This window comes from Hyalella azteca, unplaced genomic scaffold, assembly GCF_000764305.2.
Source record: "Hyalella azteca isolate HAZT.00-mixed unplaced genomic scaffold, Hazt_2.0.2 contig8583, whole genome shotgun sequence".
Classification (NCBI taxonomy): domain Eukaryota; kingdom Metazoa; phylum Arthropoda; class Malacostraca; order Amphipoda; family Hyalellidae; genus Hyalella; species Hyalella azteca.
The window spans coordinates 9,813-36,938 of record NW_025938672.1 but is presented as its reverse complement, the minus strand read 5'-3'; the positions used below and the strand labels follow the sequence as shown (position 1 = coordinate 36,938).

Below are 27,126 nucleotides of genomic sequence, written 5' to 3'. Positions count from 1 at the left end.
GGTTGCCACTTCAGGCCAGAGATTTATGAGCGTACGACACGTTCAACGTGCTCAGCGCTAGCATCCAATGAAAATGTGAAAACTCCTGTTTAGCAGTGATGAAAACATTTTTTGGTTGTGAATATTTACAAAATGGATGTTGATTCTGACATGTATTTAGTAACATCAGATAGAGAATAAATAGTACAACACGTTTACGTCACAAAAATTTCGGTAAGACGCCGGTTTAATTAACATCGAGGTACAAAATTATCATCTATCATAACTGGTGTTATACAAAGCTTACATATTTTTTGTTCCTTTACACGGATTGTAAATAAATACCTAGATAAATATTGAAAATTTCAGATCGTCATCTCATTTACGAGTGGAGTAAAGTTCACCCTAATTAGTGAAGAACTGCTTAGGAACCTGTCCGGGACCTCGCGGCTCTCAAGCACCACCTTAAATATCGATTAATATCGTGAAGCTAGGTAAAATCGATATATATATATATATAGGTAAAAATGAAATGTGCAAAAAGAGTAAAAAAAAATGTTATGCCCATTTTGTGTTAGTTTTTAAAATAAAATAAAATTATGGGCTCATCAATAAATTCCAGGTGGATTGAGTAATTTAAAAAAAAACATGGGTTTCTCAACCCTGTTAGCAAGGATAAGGCATGGAAGAATTACATGTGAATGAAACATTTATTTATTCTATCTAGGCTGAGCCATCTTGCTCTTAACATTATTGGTTTTGAACTTCTTCTTGGGAGAGTTGATTGCAATTTTTGCATTATTGATTAATTCCATCCAAGCAGCAGGCATTTACAATAGTAGAAGTCTCAAAGTTAGGTACGAATGTATAAGTGCTGAGTTCGATTTTTCAAAAGTTACTAATATAAGTTCCTTTTAACTAATATGTAAAATTTCTTACTGTTAACCTTGATCATCCATCCTTGTTTCTGTCATGAAGTTTATGTAGGAATCCTCAACATCCAGTTCATCTTGATTGTTGTGACTTAAATTGTTTTTGCTACTAAAAATTTTTTGTTGCAGAAAGTCATAGCCTCACTGTTGAGTCATGGGCATGACATCACTCACAACCTCTGCACACCTGATGAACAGGGCTACTCTGCTCTTCATCATGCGGTTTTGTACAAGGATCTTGCAATGTTGAAGAAACTTCTAATGTATGCAGGTAATTGAGTTATTTTATCTATTCATTATTATTTGTGTAAAAATTAAACTAAAAATAGTAAATGGAGAACTTGAAGTCTTACATGATTCGGAAGCCTAAGTTGAAAATGGAAGTTTGATCCAGCCTGTACAAAGCGCTGGCTGTAATGGCATGCCTTGTACTTATGTAGCTTGTGGGCAATTCATTGATGACGTCTTGGGATTATTTTATTTCTTCAAGAAGTAAACATTTTTTTTCTCGACTGTATAATGAACAATGCTTCGGTTGAGATTCCCAATTGCAATGAGAAAATATACAGCTTATTGTACCTATAGCTGCTCACCTTTATGCTCTGTAGTTGGTGGTTAATGATGTTACTCTCTCTTTGAAATTGTTTATGCTGCCTATAACTACTTAGATCAGATTGAAAAAATTTTGTTTCAGTCATGTATTATTTTCCAGAAATATTAAAGCTGCTAGTATCACCTATTGGATTTTTCATTATGAATACAAGTATAATTGTCAGTGATACTCTTTCGCAGAAGAATTTCTAAGTTGATTATTTCAAGTCCAATTTACGAAAAATTGAAATTTGCAGCTTTTCTTCAGAGATTCTACTTCTGTTCTAAACCTTCTGGACGATATTCTGCAGCATACTTAAGCTCCTTGCACTTACCATGGCGTTTTTCATTCTAGTAACATTGTTCCTGACCATGCCACCACTGAGCTTTTGTAGTGCTGTGTAGTGGTTAGTGCTTTCTCAACCGAGTGCAAGTTACAAATGAGGAGGTCAAGTTGTTTGCAGTTGGCAGTTCCTTGCACTTCCTTTCAATGTCCTACTTGTGTTGGAGATTTATGTTCATGTTGGGGTACCAACCAATGTATTGAATATTAACAGGATAAAACTGTCCCTTGTAGAGGTGGAATTAGTTCTGTTTCTGCGCTATTCATTCTTGGTTGGGCCATTCTTAGAAATTCTAATGCTTCTATTTGCTGCCCATTGAATGCCGATGTTGATATTGATAAATAATTTGTTTTCTTTTGTTTCAGTCATTATTGTTTAATGATCATTGTAGATCAAAGGTGCATTAACTTGGAGAGTCATGATCGATCCACTGCTCTGCTGCTTCTCTGCAGAAACTGCTCAGCCTCAGACCTGGAGGTGACTAGGATGGTCTTGAAATGTTTCATATGCTTTTAATTCAGCCTGCCTACAATTAAACATAAAACAGACCAAATTCTGATGATAATTTTCATGTGCATGATCCTGATTTTGAGAATTAAAGATTTGCTGAATTTTTATAATAACTTTATGTTTTGGTACAGTCTGAATAAAAATATTCACGCTTGTAGGGTACTAGTCAGGTCACTACAGCATCTCTATGATGTCCAAAACTTTGTCTAAAACTGCTTATTTTTGTTGACTCCTAATTTTGCAATAAGTTGCTGAATTTTATTTTTCCGTTTAAGAAGTATAATAACAGTTGTTTCTTATCATTCCGTCCTGATACTTCATCTTAAATTCACTCCACTAAATTTTTATTTGTTCAGGAAGAAATATTGGCAAGCCTTCTAGATGCTGGAGCAAATCCCAACCTGCCTGAAAATGATCCATTTTCTCTGCCCCTATTGTGCGGTATGTCACCTTAATAATAGCTCTAGCTTTAGTTAGGAATGCATTTAAGGAGTTTTTATCAATATATTATATACAATCTAATAAGAAATTCTTGCTGATTTAGCACCGTGAGAACCGTGCTAAAATCTGCCTAATGGTCAGATTAATAAGAACAAAATTAGGTAGATGAATCTCATCTTGAAGACGCGACTTATTTCTATTGCATGAACATGGCTTAAAACTTTTTTGAAAAATCATTCAATTATGCTTGGCTTGTGCCCCTATATGAAAACAAGTAAGAATTAGAGCCCAACTTTGCACTCGATAGTGAAAGCAGCACATTATTAGATGCCAATTTTCCAGCCTTGGAGAGACGCTGGTGGCGAGGAGCTGAGCTAATGCTGGACGCAGGGGCGGACGCCACAGCCATGGATTCTGAGCACTTTGATCTTCCAGCCACATACTTTGCTCGGGTGCGCGCAGCTTTTAATTCAGTGAAATGTATGCGTCCCAATTGCGGCTGCACGATAAACTGTCCACGATTATTACAATTTTAGCGCATTCAGATATGAGTATGAATAATGTTTCATTCTGTGTTGTAGATTTTGTGATGTGAAGTTGCTACTTATTTCCCCGTTTGGGTTTGACCTTTCACAGAACTAAATGATCATTACTTCTATATCAAATTCTCAATTAATTGCCCTTTTACTACCGGGAACTTCTTAGAATCATTTTGTCTCAGATTTGTATCTGTGATTTTAATTCTGATGCTGAGGAAGCAATGTCATCTCTGTCATGAGTTTGAGCATTTTATTTGGAATATTTTTGTGTTTTCAGGATAATGTCGAAATGCTGAGGAACCTATTGAGTAGAGGATGTGACTGCCCTGACCTCAATCATTGGATAACTAACAGAAATCTAACAGATGCCCAGTTGAAGACCATATTGCAGCCGTACATATTGTCTCACTCAGAAATTCTTGGGTAAGCACTGTAGCTGCATAACATCTAACAAAACCAGCTTATGTGAACATTTTAAACTACTCTATACCTCAAGTATTTGATTAGCCAGAAATAAGTTCATATTCCGAATGAAATAAATTCATCATTAATCAAATGCAATGTTAGATTCTATTTTCCATAACTGGTTCTATTTCTGGTACCTAGGCTGGAAGATGTGCTGCTTGGTGCTGTCTCGGTATCGTACCACGAGAGCGCTTTGTACATTCTGGAGCATTACGCGTTTGACACGATGTATCAATTACAGCACATTATCGAATATATCTTTAGACTTAACAATGGAATCAACTGGGCAGACAAGAAAAAGTAAGAGTTGTTAAATAGATCCTGCATCTACTTAATGCAAAGTATCCTTGTTTGCATATTCTCAGCCTGCATGAAGACAATTAACTTTTCTACAATTAATTCTGTTGAGAAATTTTGCATTTAGAAGTAATTCATAAACACTAGTTTCTTTTAAGTTGGGGTATTTCTTTGATAGTTAAAACGACATAATGAAACTCTCCAGTCATGCCTGAAATTTCTACAAATGCTGACATTTGAGTGAAAAATCTAAAATGGTCATCAGGTAACTATGGAAGTTTCGTTCTGGCGTAATATTCTTAAAGCATTACTGATCCAGTGGTTGTTTGAAAAGGATTTAAGTTCTAATCTGCTTCATCATTGATTTAATTTATGTATCCATATAAAAATATTTTTCTCTTCAGTTATGTAACTGCCATGACGAAGAACATCTTCATGAGTGAATTGGACAAGAAAGAACTGATGATAATAAAACTTTTCCTGAAATGCGCCAAGTCAGTTCCTGTGAAAGTTACACTTAATTATTCAATACTAAAATTCATAATGAAATTTATAAACATCTTCCTTACCGTTATGGTCGATCTTAACTGAAATAATTTTTAAATTAGTTACTTGAATTTTACTTCGTAATAGATTATTGAAACGGGTGTAAGCTGGAAGAATAGCTGAAATTATCTTGCCCTTAGATCCTGCCCGAAAAATGAAGACGGAGAAGAGTGTGGCGGTTTGTGCGACGTCAATGTCGAACAAATCTGGATCAATCTAGAACATATTATTAGACTAGCCGAGCACAATGGACTACAAATCGAAAATTGGAGCCTAAGCGAGGAACTGTTTGAAATGACCCTTCGCAATACAACACTGCCTATAATACAATGGTAAGTGTGATTAGTAAGTAAGCAGGTTCATTTGCTAGCATTTGCGTCGATAGCATTATGTACAATTATTTATTAATTGAATCTCTAGTCATCATTTATTTATTATTAAAATTAGCACTTGAAAAATTGCTCAATAGATCTACTCTTAGGTTAGGAGAAGTACTCTAAAAATAGGGAAATCAATTGGAAATATGATCCAAATATAACAGAAGATTCAAATGAATACAAATTTGTATTAAATTTATTGAAAGCCGATATTTTACTTCGGCAATTCAACGCTTTGCCTGCGACTCCCAAAGTATACTGTTTGGCTGGGATGCCGCTCGTTCAAGCTTGAATAATTTTATTTAAAGACATGACAGCGAGACGGATGAGTGTGCGTCGTTCTGGTCCGGTGCGCGTACTCCGTTCTTGTCTCAGTCAGTGTACTCAGTTCTTGTCTCGGCGAGTGTACTCCGTTCTTGTCTCGGTGCGTGTACTCCGTTCTTGTCTCGGTAAGTGTATTGCGTTCTTGTCTCGGTAAGTGTACTCCGTCTTGTCTCGGTAAGTGTACTCCGTTGTTTCGCTGAGTGTACTCCGTTCTTGTCTCGGTGAGTGTACTCTGTTCTTGTCTCGGTGAATGTACTCCACTCTTGTCTCGGTGAATGTACTCCGTTCTTGTCTCGGTTAGTGGACTCCGTTCTTGTCTCGGTGAGTGTACGAGATTAAAAAAAATAGCGTGAGCCGATATCTTTCTGGCATCGTGCGCTGTAATTGGTAGACGGCATTTATTATAGGACGGCAATTTAAATATGCATCACATAATATTGACGCTCAAATAACATAGTTTTCTGAGCAAGTGGAATGGGGATGTTACTGCGATACTCAAGCTACAAATAATTCTGGAATAAAATGCTGATAAATAATAATTTTATAAATCATATTAGATGTTTTACAATAGTGCACCAAGACGGCGCATGAAGTGGTACCGACAACTGTTCAAGCGGTAGGCAAAAGCTGCTGTTGTAAATGCAGGGAGCTATACAGTCAGTTCTATAGTCAACAAAGTCAATCTGTCAGTGATAAAGTCAATATAGTCTATCTACGGATAAATTAAATAAAATCAATCTATCTATGGCTGCAAAAATATAAATTATGAGATACATTGACTTGTAGGAGATGTTGTGGAAAGCAGATGCATGTTAGTGACCAGTAGTGCCCAATACCCTGCCACCTTCCCGTGAAGTTAGGTGCCTAGAGCCACAGGCACCGCAAGTCCGCAGCCACTGTTCCTGCCTGTTCATTCTTCATGTATGCTACACCCCAGCATGCGCCTACCTCCACACTTACCCCGACTCCAGTCTACATAAAAAAACGTAACCGCAAGTAGTATAGCTACCGAGTGTATCATCACAATCTGCATAAACAGCTTAACAGTTACCGATCATTTAACCACAATATTATTCCGAATGTTGATCATCAAAATTGACCAATAACCTCCGAATAAAACCTGGTCATTTACCCACAATTTTATTTTGAATCTTGACCATCAAAGATTTGAGTACTGTCTTCCGATTGAAAACCTGATCATTTACCCACAATCTTACCCCGAATCGTGGTCATTAAAATCATGAGTTTACAACCATTTACCTCGATTGACCGAGCACTCACAATATTTTCAAATCACTGTTAGTAAATTTCACAAACTATTCGTTATTAATAACCTGGGACATAACCTGGGTAAGCAGAACAGCTGCCCATATCATCTTTAACCTAGCTTACTCGACTAGATTGAACAGCGCCTCAGTTTAGCACAGTTACTCTATTTAATTCGGAACTGCACTTAATTTTCTTTTGTTACGGCTCTTTGATAAACTGGATTTTCAGCTATGACTCTCATTTCTCGCAATATTGCTACCGCTCTCTCTTCTGCAACGAGTTTCACACCCATTAAAGCCTTCATATGGGCTGTCGAACTCATATAGTTTGCTTGTAATGTCTGGTAATTCATTACCAACATACGCAGGTGAGATGCAGAATGGTGCACGTCAAGGTCAACCTCTAACGGGGTTCCTGATCTTCTCAATGCATTGCTGACTGCTGCACACACCGCCACCTGCAGCTGGCTCTACATCGATTGTGAAAAAATTATTCCAGTTAAACCACTGATTTACTGGTTTTCATGTGCCTTGAAAGCACAGTGAGTCCTGTTTAGGTGATCTTACTAGCTCAATTGCGCCCACTTTGTTGAATGAGCTTCATGCTAGTGGGAAAAATCTTGTAACACAACGGATATGAACTACAGGCTTGAAACAAAAATTGTCATAAAATGGATCGAATTATATATATATATCTAAACAATATTAGGTAATTCATAATGATTGAAATTTAATCTCTTTCAAGATGAAAAAAATCATTCCCATTATAGCAAGTCTTCGCGTGTAATATCTGAAGTTTAACTTTAAGAGATCGCGTGTAATATCTGAAAATTTAGTGCTAACAAACTAGGTAATAGAAAAGCCAGATTTTACTTTATCTTGCCATCGTCTCGATAGTCGAGTGGCTAGCGATGCGTCTTCGTAGTCGCTCCCCAGGGTTCGATCCCAAACATCCCCAGAGGTTTTTGCAGATCGTACGCCAGTGGGCAGAGACCTCAGAGGATCTACGGGGCGTAGACGTGAGAGTAGCTGTAGGGAGGTGATTAACGATGAGCAAAGAGCACGCAACTCGTGGAAGTTGAGGGTGACGCGTGCGCGATTGACAACGCTGTCGGTGATTGACTTGACCGTTTGTGATGTATGGGCAAATTAACTTATAAATATCAAAAACTTATGAATGTATCGATCTCTCTTTATCAACTATTCAAAAAACAAAAACAGATTTTTAATTTATTGAGATCATCCAGATTTAGCTAAACAATGAAAGCGCCAGTAACTTTTGCATAGTCGGATCATACATTACTTCATCGAATCAGTAAAATAATTCTTAATAATTCAATGTTTTATTTTCAATTATTGTGAACAAATAAATGTATTAGAATAACGGAATTTCTCCAATGTGTTTTTCTATGTAAAATGAGAGCTGATAAATCATCTATTGTAAAAAGACTATACGAAAACCCTTTGGACTAATTTGTCAAGGAAAATGAGAGTTGATAAATCATCTAATGTAAATTATGCGAAATAACACACGTTTAATGTGAAAACTCATTGGATTCATTTTTTAAGTGAAATAGAAGCAAATGTTTCAACTTGAATCAATGCAAAGTTTTTAATACAGTAGTTGAAAACTTAAACAAATATATAGGAACTCATAAGCATTGTAAAGCAATTACCAATTAAATCATATCAAATGAATAAATCATATCAATTACCAATTGAATCATATCAAAGATGGAATGCGGAATATGCAATCACGAAGCTCAAAATTTGAAAAGGCCCGAGAAAACAAACGTCCATAGAAAATGTTTAGGTGATAGCATATTAGCCCGTTCTTTCTTTTATTGTACTCTTTGTAATTTAGAAGTGGATGATATCGGAGCACATGAAGACTCTGATTTACATTTTAAAAATAAATTTGAATGCATGCAAGGTGAAATTGAGAGGCTTTTAAAACGACCGTTTTGGTCCCGATAAAATTTTTACATTTACAACCGATCTTTCTGAAAAATCACTCACAAACGTAAAAGGTGAAATAAAAACAATTCGCTCCTATAAATTTTTTTCAAAATAAATGCATGAAAACGTGAAATTATTAGAAAACGGCAGAAAAAGGGGTACTCTACAGAGTTTATAACTTTTGCAAATCGCATACTACAATATCAAGACACGTTCGTAACTAAATTATCTAGCGACTGTAGAGCCCCCATTTTCGATTTTACTCTTCGTTTTACTTTGATGTGCGTTTTTCCATTTTTCAAATTCCCTCTCCCCCTCACCCCCACCCTCTCTCCATATATAAGTCAAACCATGCGTAAATATAAAAAAGGGCTCCTAGAGTCGCTAGGTATGGTCTTTACAAATCGAATGATATGTCTTTCATTGCATTGGCTTGAATACTGTAGGAGTTATAAAGTTTTTGAAGTGGGAAAAATGAAAATTAAACTTTTTCAGGAAACCTGACAAACTGATAAGGTGCAAAGAAAGAGATTGTGATCATCAAATCACCCTTGTGAACGAACTAACGCATGCATAGACATGCGGCTTACACCATTGGATGCGTGAGATTTAGACCTTTAAATAAATGCCAGTTATAGGCCTGGCGGGATAATTGTCCACTCAAAACTGGCATGAACGATTAGTCGATTGTGTATGCGTCATGGATTTTTCAACCAATTGTTGCGTACTAAAATCAACCTAGTATATGAACTAACGCACGCATAGACATGCCGATTACACCGTTAGATGCGCCATATATGAGGCTTAAAATTCATAACAAAAAATAAAATAGTCAAAATTTTCGATTTTTCAACAAAACGGTCCCCTTAATGATGAATGCTCAGAACATATATATCGTGATATAAGAATGATTGAGCCAAAGTCATTTCTCATGAATATAACATCAAAAGTTATTCAAGTAATTAAGTCGTCAAATTCGATTATATCAAAGTATAGTTGAATTTGCACGTTGAGTTTGATAAATTCAAATTAGGCAGCGAGAAAATCTATAATACCGCCGGGTTCAATTCAAACAGGTTTATAGAACTTTCAAGGATTCGCATAAATTTAAAAACAATTAAAAACTATTAAAATCTCATACTTGAAATTTAAGAATTTACAAACAACTCTTCTGGATGGATATTAAATAAGTTGCTAAACTTCACAATCAAAATTGTCGAATACAAACCTTTTAGAGGTTCGAGCAATATTGAATTACCAGAAAAAATGAGACCACCCAAATATAAGTTAATAAACATTAAAAACCAAGATAACATGTGCTTTAAGTAGGCGGTTGCGCGCCATTTCTGCAGTGATGAAGAAAAAATGGCGGCAACAAAATAACGAAAATATTAAAGAACAAAACTGAAGATTTGGATTTTACAGATATCAAATTCCCTACCAAAACTAAAGACAGCGATAAATTTGAAAAGATTAATAATATTTCTATAAATGTATATAGCTTCAATTATTGTTTGAAGCTGAGCCCACTCCAAATAACTAAAACGAATAATTAAAGACGTGGTTTCATTGTTGTTAATAACAAATGAGATTGGAAGTCATTATATCTTGATGAAGTCTTTAAGTCCATTTATTCATAAGGCGAGTCATAAAACTAAATATATATGTCTATTCTGCCTACATCACTTATATGTGAAGACCTACTTGAAAAACATAAAGATGATTGCTCTATTCGCGCACCCGTTAAATATGTTATTAGTGATTAGAAACTAAAATTCAAGGCCTCTCAAAAGACTATCAAGCATCTCTTTGTAATTTACGCTGATTTTGAATAGACTTTGGTAGGTATTGACTGATGTCAACCATACCCAAAGTCGAATTATACCGGTAATATTAAAAAACTTGAGCCTAATAGTTTCTGTTGCTATACTAAATGCGACCTTCATGAAAAATATGAAGATGATTGCTCTGTTTACACACCTGTGAAATATGTTTTTAGTTATGAGAAACTAAAATTCAAGGCCTTTCAAAAGACTATCAAGCATACCATTGTAATATATGCTGATTTTGAATCGACCTTGGTAGATATTGACTTCTGTCAACCAGACCCAAAGTCGAATTATATGCGTAATATTTATAAACATGAGCCTTATAGTTTCTGTGGCTATACTAAATACGACCTTCATGAGAAATATGAAGATGATTGCTCTGTTCAAACACCCGTCAAATATGTTTAGTGATTAGAAACTAAAATTCAAGGTCTTTCAAAAGGCCATCAAGCAAGGTCTCCGAAGGATTACTAGAATTTGAAACAAGAACCAACACCAGAAGCCACGGCTATAAACTAAAAAAACTTCTCCACGCGACAACATTTCTTCTCGCTTTGAATCACCGACATGTGGAACAGCCTCTTCGATGACATCGTTGGCGCTCCAAGTATGAACGCGTTCAAGAACAGACTAAATAAAGCTATGGAAAAATATATGTTCAGACTTGGTATGCCTAGCGCCATATCGAACCCGGTGGAAGTCTAGTAGCTATTTCAAACTATCGTCAGTCATTAAAAGATCCGACAATAGTTCCAAAAAAAGTCCTGAAAAGATCCGAAAATGACACGATTTCAGATCTTCTGTGAACAAGGCCCGAAAAGGAAAAGAATAGGCAACAGACCACATCAGGCCTACACTTCAGCGCTGACATCACTATGTTATGTTGTTATGTTAAGCATCCCTTTGTATTTAACGCTGATTTTGAATCGACTTGGATAGGTATTGATGCATGTCAACCTGACTAAAGTCGAAATATACTCGTAATATTCAAAAACATGAGCCTAATAGTTTCTGTTGCTTTACTAAATGAGAAGATGATTGGTACTCATAGTTGGAGTTATATTATGGTAGAGATGCGTCAGAGAAACTTGTTAGATATCTAGAAGCAAAAATAAATTGTGTTTATGAATTATTGAATCAATATCCAAAAAAGATGTTCTTACCAACTGAAAAATATCACGAACACAGAAATGCTACAGTTTACTAAAGAAACTTATTCATGATCTTAAACTATTTTAGTTAAGAAAATAAAATCGCAAATGCATAGTTATTACCGGTAGAAAAGTGATATTTACTCGAATTTCACGCCAGCTTTAAAATTGGATACAAACAAATTTCATGAACTGGTATTGGTGGGGCTGGATATGTATCTCTATCCAGAATATCGATGAGACAAACAATAAATTTTATTTTGTATTATATGGTGGAGAAATCGTTGTAACAGTTCCGACCAGATGCTATGAAATAGAGAGTATCTATGAGCATATTAAAATTGAACTCGAAGACGAAGACCCGATTGATATAAAGGTAAACACGAATACTCTGAAATGTGTTATAACAATTTGTAATCCTGACTAAAATTTATTTCAACAAGCCCAACAGTTTACATACACTTTTAGGCTTTGGTGATGGAGTGTTGGAAGGTGTTGGAGAACATGAAAGCACAAGTATAGTAAATATAATGTCTGTTAATGCAATACTTGTTCACTGCAGTGTAATTAATGGATCATATCTTGATGGAGATTTACACAATGTCTTGTATACATTTATTCCTAACGTTCCCCCTGGATATAATATTGTAGGGAATCCATGTCAACCTATTTATCTAACCGTAGATCAATCTTCAAATTATAATATACGAGTTTGGTTAACAGATCGAAATAGAAATATTTAAAACACCAGAGGTGAAGAAATAACAGTACGATTGCAAATATTAAGGAGGTATACCCTCAAGAAAAACTTCCACATTTACTAACGAATCTTTCTGAAACTTCACACATATATGTAAAACCAAAATACAAAAATATTTTGTTTGTATGATTTTTTCGGAACAATAGAAAACGTGAAATTCATAGAAAATGGACAAAAAGGGGGTACTGTAGAAATCTATCTCCTCCTAGGGTTTTCAAGCTACAACATTGAGACGCAAATCATTCGATGCGTAAAGACCATACCAATCGAGTAACGAAGCCGGATTTTTTATTCTTGCCTTAGTTTTTTTACACGCATTTTTTCCTTTTCTTATTTCCTTCAAATTTCCCCCCTCCCCACATTTTGAATCCAAACTATGCACAAATCTAGAAAAAGGCTTCGTTACTCGATAGGTATGGTCTTTACGAATCGAATGGTATATGTCTCATTGCTGTAGCTTCAAAACTGTAGGAGGAGATAGGTTTGCAGTGACAATAAGTTAAACTTTTCAGGTCCCGCGCGCATCGCAATAGGAACTCAAGGTAGTAAGGATACGAAACAAAACGTTTCTAGAGCTTGATTCCGCTCAAGGATGGCGGGAGCGACTACATGTGCACCTCCTCATACAACGCCAGGCGGGTTACTGAGCTGCACCTTAAGCAAACACTGTATTTGTACTGCTGTGCAGCAAATTAGTTCCTATCTAATTTGTTAAAGAACTCCCCCACCCGCCTCCCCTTCATGATCTGTCGTGAAAGCATAAATCAACGTACAGAGATGGCAATGGTGCCGTTGGATATGGCAGAATGTCCGCTTTAAAATGAGACTAAAACCCGAAAAAGCCAAATCCGAAAATAACGCCCCTTAAACAAGTTAAATAATAACATAACATAACAAATAATAACATGAATAATGGTCAAACAAATTAAATAATCTTTAGAAAATATTACTTATAAAAATGGAGAACTTACAATGGAATGATACTATTCGAATTGATGAATCAATTCGATAATTTGAAACTCATGATCATGAGCCTCAAATTGGAACTGATTTAATTCGTGAACACATTGATATTAAGATTATTATTCAGAATCAAGATCAGTTTCTACTGCCATCAGGCAGTTGTCTTTACATCGAAGGGCTTTTCTATTTACGGACGGATCACTTTGAAACTTGATACACATGTGTAAAACGGAAATCTCAAGATTAATTTGTACGTGTAAATTTTCAAAAAGAAATGACAGACAACATGAAATTCATAGAAACCGGATAAATGAGGTCTTTTCAAATCTCCTTATTCAATTAATTTGCTACAACATCGAGATGAATATCAGTCGATTTGTAAAAAAATCATCTAGCAATTCGTCTCAGCTTTTTTTTCAAAATTCATGTTTTTGTGAGTGGGGTACGATTAAAGAATTGGTTGCTAGAAAAAAAGGCTCCCAGTAGAAATACCTGCAATAAAATAGTTCCTACATGTTCCCCGGGAAATAACTGTTGGAGATATGGTTCACACTAGAATATTTTCACTGGGAAACCTATTTTTAACAGTTATTTCCTGGGGAACCTGGGGAACCTTTTTTTTCCGCCCGTTTTTCGATTTTTGCCCTACCCCCGTTTTTGCAAAATATAATCCAAACTAATGAAATTACAAAAAAGCTATGACCATTTTCTAAAGTTTTTTTTTTCGAATGGAATAGTACGTATATCACTCAATGCTGCAGCTTGAAATCATACAAGGTGATGGATTTTTAAGATGATGCATTTTGGAAATTTTAATTATTCAAGAGAGCTAAATAAGTAAAATTTATTGAAAGGAGGATTTGCCAGAAAAAAATTGCTTGATATTGTAGCCCAAGCTTTTTTGTTGCCAATTAGTTGCACTTAGGATACCAGCACGCGTCTTTAGACTCATTTTTGTCCAGTTTAACGTGGATAATAAGCTATGTATGGTACTTATGTGATACTTACATATTTAAAAAATGCTCACTTTATATAAGTTCAAAATTGCATTAGGCAAGAATTGTTGCATTTTTATCCATGATATTTGCTTTCTTGAACGTGCATCGTTTGTAGCTTTCAAAATAGTGCTAACACTTTGCAATTAACGCAAATAATGATCTATATTCTATATATAACTTTAGCTCGAACTGTAACATGTGGACAACGGACTGCGACCAACCAGCCCAGCCAGTGGAATTGCATGCATCCTGCCGTGCACCACCAGACGGTAACTTTTAGCTCACAACATCCGGGGTTAAGTTCAGAGGGCATAGTTCTGTTTCAAAATCTATCGGCCTTCGACGAGGGACTTTCTCAGCTTCGCTAAATTACGTAACGTTTAGCTCACAGCATCTGGAGTTAGGTTTCAGATAGCATAGTTCTGTTCCAAAATATTTCGTCGTACGACGCGTGGCCGTTCGACCGTAGGCTGATTCGAAACACGGCAGATAAAAGCGGCTCCGGCGCGCTCCGTCCGGGTGATGTAAACTTGTTAACTTTTTTCGGGTATTGGCAGACGACGCTGGGCCATACGACGTCAGGCTATTTTCTTGTTATATATTGTTACAAAAATAGTCATTTCATAAAAATTCAAAACTGATTTACGACAAAATTATTGCATGTACATCCATGGCATTAGCTTTGCTGAACGCGTCTTGTTTCTTGCTTTCAAACAAATGCAAACACTTTGCAATCAACATTAATAATGATCTATAAATACAGATACAATTAAAAGAAATCTCTGAATATATTATAAAAAACGTTTATTTTGTACATTTTTGAAATTGTTTTCCGCAAAAACTAGAGCATGCACGCACATGCGGTGTACTGCGTTAGACGCGCTTTTTCAGCAGCTACAAAATGACTCAAGACAACGGAAAGGCCAAATTTTTTATTTTCGAGGGAGGCATATATTTGGATTCTGTGAAAATTATGACAAAGTGATCTATGGAGTCAAGCATGACTTAACTTAACTCTAAGAGGTGATGATGCAAATGATCTGTTTAAGACTAGCGATATAGATCCAAATAGCCAATAAAAAGTTGCATACGGAAAAATTACTATCAAAGGACTAATTTGGAAAATGACAGCTTATAATTCTGATGAGTATATTATTAAATTATATCGTCAAATAAAAGATAATTAAGATTCGAATGTCAATTGCATACACAAATCGACAATTGGAACAAACAATAATGAGTCTTAATGAAGAGTTTTTGGATTGGACTCATACACCAAGTTTGGGAACTCAAAGAACTCGTTATGTCATGTTAGCACTTTAAATTGGTAGATATAATGAGCAACTTTCAAATAATGCACTGTTTGATTGCTGTGATATAAAGAACGCATATATCTAGCTAATAACGATAGGTATCTTGAGCAAAACTTACAAATTAATTTTGATTGTAACAATTATGCAGTAGTTTATAAAATAGTAATAGATTATGCATCACAAACAAATTGTGCGGTTGCATACAGAGATGGTAGGTTTTTACATCGGATTTTCGTATTTGATATCAGTCGGCAAAATGAACGTCTTAAAGGACAGTCATTTTGATATGAAGATTAAATCTGAATTGAATAAAATCATTCCTGATAATACACATGCTTATGCTCTGGTTCTTTCAGACAAAATAATTCAATTATAATCTGATAGTGAAAAAATGAATATAAATTACTAAAAATGTGAATTTTTTGCGTATTTATATCATATAAATATGGTGTATTATTGCGTAAAATATCGATAAAATTATGATACTCAACATGCTCAGTATGTTATGACAAAAAATATAATAAAATATTAAAGAGTGGAATTTGCTTGATTTGCAAGAAAACTAAAACTTCTTTTGCATCAGTAAAAGAAGCAAAAGAAGGAAATTGCATCTTTTCAATTCCTGCTATCCTAGGAGCTCTAGGCGCTGCTGGGTGTCTAGCAGGAGGGCTTCTGCCATAGCTAGTGCGGGTAATAAGAAGAACGCTGATGATAAACTTATAGCAAAAACGAAGCGACATAATGAAGCAATGGAAGCTAAAAAGGGCTCTGGTTTAAGATTGATTCCAGCAAAAAAAATCTTCACCAAAAAAATCTTGTGGGGAAGGTCTCTATTTGAATCCTCCAAAAAAATAATAACCATTAAACCATTAACACAACATGATTTTAATTATTGTTTGAGAATACTGAAAGATATTTTTAATACACTTCCTAGGTCGCCTTTTAAAACGGAGCTAGAAAATGTTGATTCTGGCTGTGGAAGAGGGAAGTGCAACTCAGTGCACTTTTTGGTATAAGGAAAATGATACTTGTTATATTGCTTAGATATGTTATGGTTTGACATGTCCTGACGAGTCTAAAAAGTACATGAATAAATGCAACATTTTTGGTCAACCTATAAATACAAAAAGTGGGTGATTAGAGATTTGATTCCATCCTATTAGATCTTATAAGAATGAGTATTAAAATTTATTTTTTTTCTTTACAAAATGGAGAGTATTAACCCATTAATGACGAGAATTATTTACTGAAATTTTTTTGGTTCCTTGTGAGAATATTATTATTTGTGATGGTAATAAACAAAAAATATGTTCATATATTTATTTTTCGTTGTATGTGAAAAATTATAGCTTGGTTCCATATGGAACCGCTCGGCATTAACATAACGTTTCTTTAAACAACACTTTTTCCGATAGTAAATCTAGTCAAGAAAAGTACAAGAATCGGCGACAGGCCTATCCAGGCCTATTTATTTAATGCCGAAGATACTATACTATACTATACTAAATCAAGCAAGGTTATTCATAATGGATAATACGTAATATACGTATTCATAATTCTTATGATAAACCAATCATGGCAGAATACAATTTGATTTTTAGCATAGAATGCTTCCATCCATTCAAAATGAATAGGAAGGTTTCCCATTTTACGAATGTTTGTGGGTGCGTTGTCAACATCGTTTACGAAGCACTGCATTTGCAGTGCTTTTGATGTCTCTTTGCTGGCCAATGTTGTTGATTGTTGTATTCCACTTCATCAAGGATCGGAGTAGAAGGGTGCACTATAGACACTGATTGTTTTATTTAGGGTCTCCTGCTTTATTGCATTTCCTAACCGATCTTTTTGAAAATTTATTGCAATAGTCATTCTTTTTTTTCAAATGTTTTTTGAGAAGCCAAATGAAACCAGAATAGATATCACGTATAATATGTTGGCTTGGGACCAATTGCATCATGTTTATGGGACCAATCCATGTTCCAGCCCATGAATAAGTTTCTTTTTCTATTAGATCCGCCGATTTGCTTCAATTGCAGAAAAATATCATCTGATTTATCTGCTGCCCAAAGTTTATAACTAAATCTCACGGATTAGCCACGTTATGTGTCGTAGTATAATGTGGCCATGTCGACCACAGTTGACTTTCTTCTCTGTCGATAGTCATTGTTTTCACATTTGGTGATTACTGTTGCTACAATGACTATTCTCGATAGGCGAGCAGAATTGCTAGTGGCTTCGTCATCTGAGTTATCTGAATCTCAGTATGTTTCGTTTGTTGCTGCTTCTGTGAAAGGTTCAGTAGCAAATATTTGATCTTCGTGTTATTCTTCTCTTGAAATCGCGATTATTTCATGTGATGATCTACTAAAAATACAATTAGAAATAACATGTATAAAAAAATTTTAAAGACCACGTTTTTCATGTTTACTAAAAAGTAGAAAATAATTTTTCGGCAGCTACTGATCTCTGTTTGCTTTCATTCTCTTGGTCTTTTGTATTTCAGTTAAAATATTTTACAACATCTAAAACGAAAAACGTTGGGGGCGCATATGTATTTAATTGTTTGGTGATTACTTGATATGATGAATATGATGGTTCATTGAACATTTGATAAGTATATTGCTGATATATCTGATTTGAGCAAATTTTGTTATTTACTGTTGTTATATTGATTTATGATGTTTCATCCAATATAGGTAGTTTGAAATGTGTATAAGTAATTCAAGCAAGTAAAGATATGAATCATGAATAACGCTACTCAGGGTATGTAAAAATTTTAAAAGAATCAAATTTGGAGAATTTTATGAATTAAAAGTACTCTCTTTATCGATAAAATTCTGCATCTAACTTATAAATAATATATTCTTAGAACGAACTACTTACCTTTCTCTGCAATGATGCCAAGCCCTTCTGTCTGACACCCGGTACTTACAATCTTTAAATGTTAACTGAGCAGGGAGTAGCCGGCGCAGCAGAACCAAACGTTGCCAGAACACGTCCAAGATGTGTATCAAACCTACGCATCGTATATTGATTTGACCATACAATTTTATTATGAATCCATTTTTTCCCGCTGGTTCCAAATGGAACCGCTCGGCATTAATGGGTTAACATCTATGCAAATAATTTGAATCTCTCATCAATTTGCAAAGATGGTGAGGAAGAACAAATTGAAGTATATCCCTTAGATTCTCTGAAAACTGTAGAAGAAACTCTTCAAAATGAACATTCCACCTTCAATTAAAGTATTACAGCCCTGCGAATAGACTTACAAGTTGAATTTTCTAATACTGATTTATGTTTGCAATTTTTAGAGTCTACACTTCGAGACAAATATAAAATTTTAGAGTCCGAGATCGATTCTTCTGAAGAACGAATTAAATAGTTTGATGAGAAAATTGATAGTTTGCAGTCAGCTTTCGATGGCAAAGTCAAGAATTTGGAATAACATGTTGAAAAAAACTAATCAAGCAAATTGATAAGAAAATTACCAGTTTGCAGTTAGCCAATAATGATAAATTAAAGTATAGAAATGGGTATTGAGGATAAACTAATGAAAGAAGTTGAGGGGAAAATAAATAGTTTGCAGGTAACTCTTGATGATGAAGTCAAGAATTCGGAATTGCACATTAAAGAAAATTTGAAACTGATTATCAAAGCTGATGAGGAGATCAATAGAGCACAGTTGGCGTTTGAAGATACAGTCTATGAAAAGCTTAAGGGGACCCACTACCCTAAAATTTTCAATTTTGGCGTTTTTCGATTTTTGTGCTCATCTGAAAGCTGGAATTCTGCTCTTTCCAATGGTACCATAAAAATGGGATAAAACGCGCATAAAAAAAACTAAGGGGAAAATGAAAAAAGTGATCACAGAGTCTATAGGTATGGTTTTTACGAATAGAATGATACGTGTCTCAATGTTGTAAGATGGTATTTGTAGGAGGAGATAGATTTTCTAAAGTACCCCTTTTTAGCCGTTTTCTATGAATTTCACGTTTTCTATCGATTTTTCGAAAAATTCATTGAAGCAAAATGTTCTTATTTTTTCATTTTACGCATGTATGTGAAGTTTCATGATGATCGGATAATAACTGTAAAAGTATTTCCGGAGGGTAGTGGGTCCCCTTAAAACTTCAGAATTGGGGCTTCATAACCTCAAGTTACAAATTGATGGAAAAGTATCTTTTGCTGAAGTTAATCAGAAATTCAAAATCTTGGAGTCATATTTAGCTTGAATTAATGATGAGAAATTTAATAACATCGCGGAACAAATCATGGAGTTACAAGCGGGGCCAGTTTTGCTGACAAAAATGTAAGATATTATTAATGAGATGAAGGATATTAAAAAACATATTTCATGAGTTTTCTAGAGATATATCAAATCAGACTGAAATTATTCAACTTTAATTGATGCTATACAGTATACAGTATAATGAAACGGATAAACTAATCTTGCAGCTTTACGTGTTTGGGCAAGTCTGTAGGCTTTAGAAGTTATACTTCATTCAAATGACTTATGTTAATATATTTGGAACAGGAATTAAAAATACACCCACATCCTATCTAAGAGATCCTCCAGGTATTGGGATTCAGTACCTTAATGCTGAAAAAAATTTGATCTGAATTTTCGGGGGCTTGCAAATATCTCTTATCCAATTAAAGATAAGTATGCTGAATGCAAGACTTAGGTTGATGAGGAGGTCGTAAAGGTCTCAGGTATTCATGTAAATGATTCAGAAATGAGCAATTAAAAATAGATGTAGTGAGGGTGGGTGTCATGGTGCATATTAACTTTCTCGAGAAAGAATTGCCTGCAGTAAAATCAATAGTAGAAACTCTTGATGTTAAGTAACTCAGGAAATGACAGATCTTGACAAGAAAATAACTCTAGAAATGATAGAAGTAAAAACAATTGAAAAATTTTGGTATGAAATTAACTCAGGAAATGACTGAAGTAAGATCAATATTGCAAATACAAATGAATAATTTGAAATCCCTCGATGAAAAAGTATCCCATTAGCAGGAATTCAAGTTGAATTAAAGGCATATAATGATGGTGTTGAAACCAGGGCAGATGACAACATGAATAAAGTTGCAGAAGTAATGAGAAAGCAGGATGAGTTTTCTGTACGACTTGCAAAAGTTGAGGATATTGAAACAAGTATTAGATAGAGAGCTCTACTGTGATTTTGCGAAAATTTGAATATTAAACTAAGTTTATAAATTCATAAAATGCATTTATAAACTTGGTTAATAAAAATCAGATCTAATGTACCATTTGAAATGATTGACAAATGGAAGACCTACAATTCACTCTACTTTATGTATTTACGCTTCGGTTAAGAAAAGTTATTCTATCTAGTCAAGTGTGATAAGCCCATTAAAAATATTTCGAGAATACAGAGTTATTTATGATGGATGCAAATTGAAGTTAGTAGAGGGTAGTTCATTTACAAGCTATTGTCATTCCAGGCAGCCTGTGAGGAGGAAAAAGCATGATGAAATTTTTAATATAATGGCAGACGCAATGACATGTCCCACGAGAGGTGATGTTCAATTCCAGAAATATTAATCAGCTACAGATTGGTGTTGAAAATATTCACTCTGATATTTGCCATCTTTTCACAGGAACAACTAGGATTATAATTCAAGTAAATATACTAAAACAAACATTGAAAAGGATTTTAGCAATAAACTTTTAAAAAATGATATATAAGTGGGAAGACGATAGTAAAAATGAACAGAAGAACCATGTTGTATTCCCTTCTCCAAGTTTGAGGTGTCTCATAAGATCGAACTGCGGAAAAATGACGTTGCTACTGAATTTGCTATTGGAGAACTTTATTGATTTCAACGATATTTTCCTGTATAGCAAGTCAACTAAGAGCCTGAATATAAGTTGTTGAAGGAGGCTTTCTATAAGGGATATAATAAATATGAGATCATTGAATTATTTTCTGACGGCAATGACAATATTGATGAATATCTTTAAAACCTATCTATAAGATTTCAACAATGTGCAGTTGAATAATTTGAGAATACTGCTTCTGTACCTGATCCCAGTGATATAAGTACTAGGGAGAAGAATATGTTCATTTTCGATGATATTGCTACGGGTAAGAATCAAAATTCTGCTGATAGTCTTTACACATAATAACCGTAGTTCAATTTGCTTATCCCAGAACTATCACATATTACCAAGATAAACCATTAGAACGATTTCAAATTTATAAATTCTATTGAAGAAGAATATTCACTGTGATTACATTGCTTGTGATATGCCTTTTGCCGAGTTTCAAGAACTGTGAAATGAAACGTATAAAATAATATTATAGCTTTGTGTTGATTAAGAAAGATGAGCACCTCGGTTCTGGAAAGCAGTTCTAAAATTAAATCAATTATACATCCAAAAAAGGATCTTCCATCAAAACACTCGCCCAAGCCCTGAGTTCTCGGTTAAAAAGTGCTCTGTCAATCGAGGGTACATGGACGTTAACTCATGATTTTAGTGGCCAAGATTTGGGTAAGATTGTGGGTAAATGGTCAGGTTTCAGATCGGAAGATAGCGCACAAATTTTTGATTGTCAAGATTCGAAATAAAATTGTGGGTAAATAACCAGGTTTTATTCATGGGTAATTGTTCAATTTTGATGATCAATATTCGAAATAATATTGTGGGTAAATTATCAGTAACTGTTAAGCTGATGCAGATTGTGATGATACACTCGGTTACTACTATACTACTACTGGAGCTAATATAACCTCATTGGGTGCGAAAAGGTAGAGATTTGGGGTAAGTTTGCTGGGACGTAGCTTCCATGAACACTACATAGACTGGAGAAGTGGCTGTGGACTTACGGCTCTATGGCTTCAAGAATCTTCAGAATTGCTGTGGAAGGTTTTTTTGGCGTTGTCGTTGACTTTGGTGCTTTGCTTAGCTGTGCGTTTTGGGCTTAGGCTGAGAGTTGGTTCCAGGGCTATTTTAATCTAAATATTTATAAAAAAATTGTATTTTAACCCTTCGATTGTACTATTAAGGAAAAACTACAGAAAGTAGAACTTTTCTTGAAACCAACGAGAACGTGACCACTCTGCGCCAGCCTATTTACTCCAGCTGTTATCGTCCGATGATCACCTGAATCGTTTGAAATACCGTAAATCTTATTATTCGAATGAGACGTCTGCAATGATCTGAATATTACTTGAGGTCTTCTCTTTCGGGAAGGCACCATATTGAGAAAAAGTTACATATTCTAGAAATTTTATTGTGCTACTTATTATATAAGTAATTTCCTAATATTTAAACATACTGGGCAGTATGGGCCTGAAAATAGATCTAAACGTCCTCAACCTTGCGCTGTACGAGACGACTTTATGTTCAGTTCCCCTAGTCTTGAAGCTCCTGCTACTGATGAAACAGAAAGGTGAGTGTTGTATTTGGGAGGGAGCATTGGGTTGATTTTCAACGCTTCTATTTTATGGCGTATGCGGTCTTTTGGCAGAGAATAAATAATGAATTTCATCTGCTTATAAAAACAAGACTCCATGTAATATATGTTGACAACATTATTCTCGAGAATTTAAAGCAAATGAAACGTCAAGTAAATTCATTGTATCTTTATAAAAACGTTTGAGATACCAGCATCGGAAGTTAAAAAAAACTTAGAGTATACTCGTAGAATTAATATTGAAAATCAATATACACGAAAAAGATCAAAACTGTAATGACGAGACATCGACAAAGCAACTTAAAACCTAACGGTCTACATTTTGAAGAGTATTGGAACTGTACGCGTTTTTTATTCTAGGCGCATCTGCTGCAGAAAAAGGCGCTTCTGCTGCAGAAATTTGCTGGTGAATAATTTCAAAATTGGTTCCGTCTTCAGATATAGCAGGACGTTGTTTCTGCCCAGATGCTGTCTAATCTGGTCTATTAATAAAGTTATGTGCTCTGCGCATCAGCATACGTCGGAATGACGTCGTCTACACACGTGTTTCTGAGCATCGCGGTAGGAGCTTTCGTTCGAACATTTTCCAATACTTCTCACTTGGCTGTGCGCTTTTATGCTGAACAGTGCGACTGCTGAGAGCGATTTCGAGATACTCGATGCCACTTATGGTGGGCGATCCAAGGATTTTAGAATCACTGCATATTTTTAAACGGAAAAATTGTTTTAATAACGCATACAGTTCTTATTCTCTTGATATTTTAACTCAATAAGTTTTTTATGTTGTTTTCTCGCCACTTAGGTTTTTGTCGTATATATTTGGATTTTTTACTGCTGATTTTTCTTGTATTCTCAGAAGTTTTACTTTTTGGACTGCTGATGAAGCTGGTCTCCGAAATGTTTTCATGAATATTTGGTGAATTTACTTGGCGATTACTCCTGGTGAAATTGCTATTTTAGCTGACCGATGATAATAGTACTTATATGCCCTCAAGAACTCTCGAGACTCGTGTGTATTGACACTTTCCAGGTTTCCGGCTGACAGTGTCTTCTGCGGTTGCATTCATATCTAGTCCATGCCTTCGAAAAATTTGCCGAAGTCTTCAAAAAACTGATATCAATATCCAAGCTATTGTGCACTTGCCGGAGTCACCGTATCGAATTTTGTTATCAGAGCTGACCAGGAACTGCTGTGAAGAGGGGCAGTGCTGGTTCAGGTGAATTTGTTTAGATGAAAGTGTCTGCATTGCAAGAAATCATTTGATGCGAGGTAGCTTCACAGCTGATGCCTATGTAAATATCCACATAACCACTATACATAGATGATCTTTACATTCGTGTTTTTGCCTCATGCTCCAAGCGTCATCACATTATTTTCATTTGTGCCTCAGGTCGCCCAGGATTACGGATTTGTGTAGGCTTGCCATTAAAGAAGGATGTAGTTTCCTTGTGTTTATGCTGCTCCATCTCGGCGTGCACGAATTATTCCTGCACCCGGTGTAAGTGTTTCAGCCAATTACTGATTAAAATTGTGGAGCTTGATGGATTAATATTAATATAGACCAATGAGTTAAAAATGTCTATGATGTTAAAAGTTAATTCTTCTGTCATCTGGAATAGCGAGACAGAAATTATAAGGGCGGGGGCTGAAAGTAGGCGGCTCGTGTTCTCCATTCTTCACCGTTATGCTCCGAGGTGGAAGCTTCGGACTCCTACTCCTTCTGGGTCTCCTTGTGACGACGAAATGAGGCCGCTGAAATATCTCTATCGCCCAGAAAACATAGTGGCACGATTAAATCTAATGGGTACGTTTAAATCAAAGAGTGAGGCAGTTTACTTAGGGTTAATGAACCTCCTTCTTAACTTCACTCAAAGAAAGAATTTACTAAAACTACGGACTGTTAATCGGAGTTCCTCAATTTAGGAGGCTGAATTATGGTATCTTTTTAAATTATTTGTCCCCGTCTCCATTTATTAATTAGTGCATTTAGAAGTAATTGATTCACGTGATTAAAAGTTGATCACCTATTACAGTGGCTGAGACAGGTTACACCTGATGTGTTGGGAGTCAGCGATTAGATAAATGCATATACCTACATGCATGTATATAATGAAGAATGAACTGATGAGTATGCAGCAAGTACAAACGCTCTAATCGTAAACGCTTGATATTTTAATTATTTAATAAAGGTCTATCAGCTTAGCATTAATGAACATTGAATTTTGTTCGTGTGTAGCGCCGCTGCGGTCGCTGAAGGAGCTGTGCCGCCTCTCCATCCGCGCCTCCCTCGGCCACTGCAGGATTGAAGAGAAGACGGAAGGCTTGCGAGACGTGTTACCAGCTCTTCTAAGGGAATACCTTTACTTCTGCCACGACTTCCTCATCTTACCGAAGATTCCTCAACTTCCCGAGGAAGATGAGGAAGAAAAGTAACCTGGGACCGTTGATACGGTGACTGTTGCCTGGGACCGTTGATACGGTGACTCGTCATACCTGGGATCGTTGAAACGATGACTCGTCTTGCTTGGGACCGTTGATACGGTGCATTTCAAGTGGTGATGATTCACTGATGGAGCGTTGAACCCAAAATTCATCACTAAACGTATCAAGATTGTAATTTAACTCCAAATTGAACATTCAGGTGAATGGAATGTCTATCTTCAGCAATACCCCAAAGAGACGATAAAGATAACATTCCCAAATCACAAGAGTATTTTGTTTGGTATTTTTAATGGAAAATTTTCGATTTTAGTTACTTCAACTATGCAAATTTTTCATTAACACTTCGGAAGATGTTTTGTACGGCTACGTCCACGGCTACGCTGATGCGAATACGTCGTCAACTGCCTGAGGCACGTCTTAATTGCTCCTGAGGCTCAGGAGCAATAGAACTAACGCTCATCTGTCCTCAGTTGGAGGAGCTGATGCGAGATTATTTTGATGACAATAGTGGGACAGGGGCGGACGTCCAGGGATTGTGCTCAAACACATGTTAAGGATTCCTTGTCAGAATGATGTGTGATTTAGACTTGTTCTTGTGGAGGTATTGACGCCAAGGTATTTCTTTTTCAGGATTGTGTTAAGGCTTCCATTTCATATATTTTTTCACGTTCTTCTTGCCTTGTGATTTGACATGAACAGCGCAATAAATTTATTATCTGTGGGTGCTTATGCATCTTTTTCCTGTCCAAGTTTAAAGTTTTTTATCTCTGCAAATCGGGCAGCTGTCGTTCAATAATAAATGTCACAATGTTGATGGTATTTTTGTCGCCATTAATTATATAGATAGATAAGAATAACATCTACGACGGATACTGTATTCCTAGACAGAGTGTGATATTTCATGCTATACGTTTAACTACAAGCTCTGTAAATCCAGACCCAACCTTTCTTTATCCTGACATTCCTCAATTGCTTATAATACTGAATACTTTTGAATACTCTCGTCAGGCTAGCAGTTCAAATTAATGGGCTAGAAACGAAGTTTAATAAGAAAAACGAGTCTTTCCGGTTATCCTCATTAAAATGTCATAAGTTAATTATTGTTACTGCGACTAATAATCGGCAAGGTGGCCAAGTGGTTACAGAGAGTACTAAACTGGATGGAGTGTGTTGCGGATTCGACCCCAGCTTGCTATGACAGTCCTATTCAAAACAGGCGAGGTGGCCGTGTGGTTCAGAAATGCTAGATTTGAGCAACGAGTTTCGGGTCCGAAGCCCAGCAAGCTGCTATAATTCTGCGATGTCAAGAATTGGCGTAAGTCTACAGTTGGCCTAATGAACGCTGTCACTATCACTTGTAAATTATCATAATTGTCACCTCCGTGTTTTATTTCAAGTCTTTATCGTTATCGGTGAATGTTAAGGGTTTGTCACCTTCATCGTGATTGGACTGTGGGTCGTGACCACTGACCAGCATCGTTTCAAAAATAAGGACCGGTGATTTAATTGTCAGCGCTTTCGTTATAGGAATCCTCGTTACGAGTCAGTCGTTCTGCAAATGTTTTTCTTATAGGTATATAGAAATGAAATCAAATATCGTGAAACATGACATTTGCTGAATTTCGCGCCTAACTTAAGCACAGACATTC

The 27,126-nt window shown here is 35.6% G+C and overlaps 1 protein-coding gene across 3 annotated transcripts; it reads left to right on the top strand.

The window, feature by feature from the left end:
* The first annotated feature begins 1,044 nt into the window (after positions 1 to 1,044).
* On the top strand, positions 1,045 to 26,413 carry LOC108672373. Of its 3 annotated transcripts, XM_018160018.2 has the most exons (13): positions 1,045 to 1,182; positions 2,238 to 2,323; positions 2,713 to 2,797; positions 3,140 to 3,249; positions 3,614 to 3,759; positions 3,943 to 4,101; positions 4,503 to 4,592; positions 4,785 to 4,976; positions 22,904 to 23,010; positions 24,065 to 24,251; positions 24,426 to 24,533; positions 24,655 to 24,839; positions 25,272 to 26,413. In XM_018160018.2, exons 1-13 carry the CDS (start codon positions 1,155 to 1,157, stop codon positions 25,466 to 25,468), a joined length of 1,680 nt encoding a protein of 559 aa, XP_018015507.1. In that variant the 5' UTR covers positions 1,045 to 1,154; the 3' UTR covers positions 25,469 to 26,413. The 3 variants fall into 3 exon arrangements, with proteins under 3 accessions (XP_018015507.1, XP_047737637.1, XP_047737638.1); XM_047881681.1 differs by lacking the exon at positions 4,503 to 4,592; XM_047881682.1 differs by lacking the exons at positions 22,904 to 23,010; positions 24,065 to 24,251; positions 24,426 to 24,533.
* Positions 26,414 to 27,126: the final 713 nt, after the last annotated feature.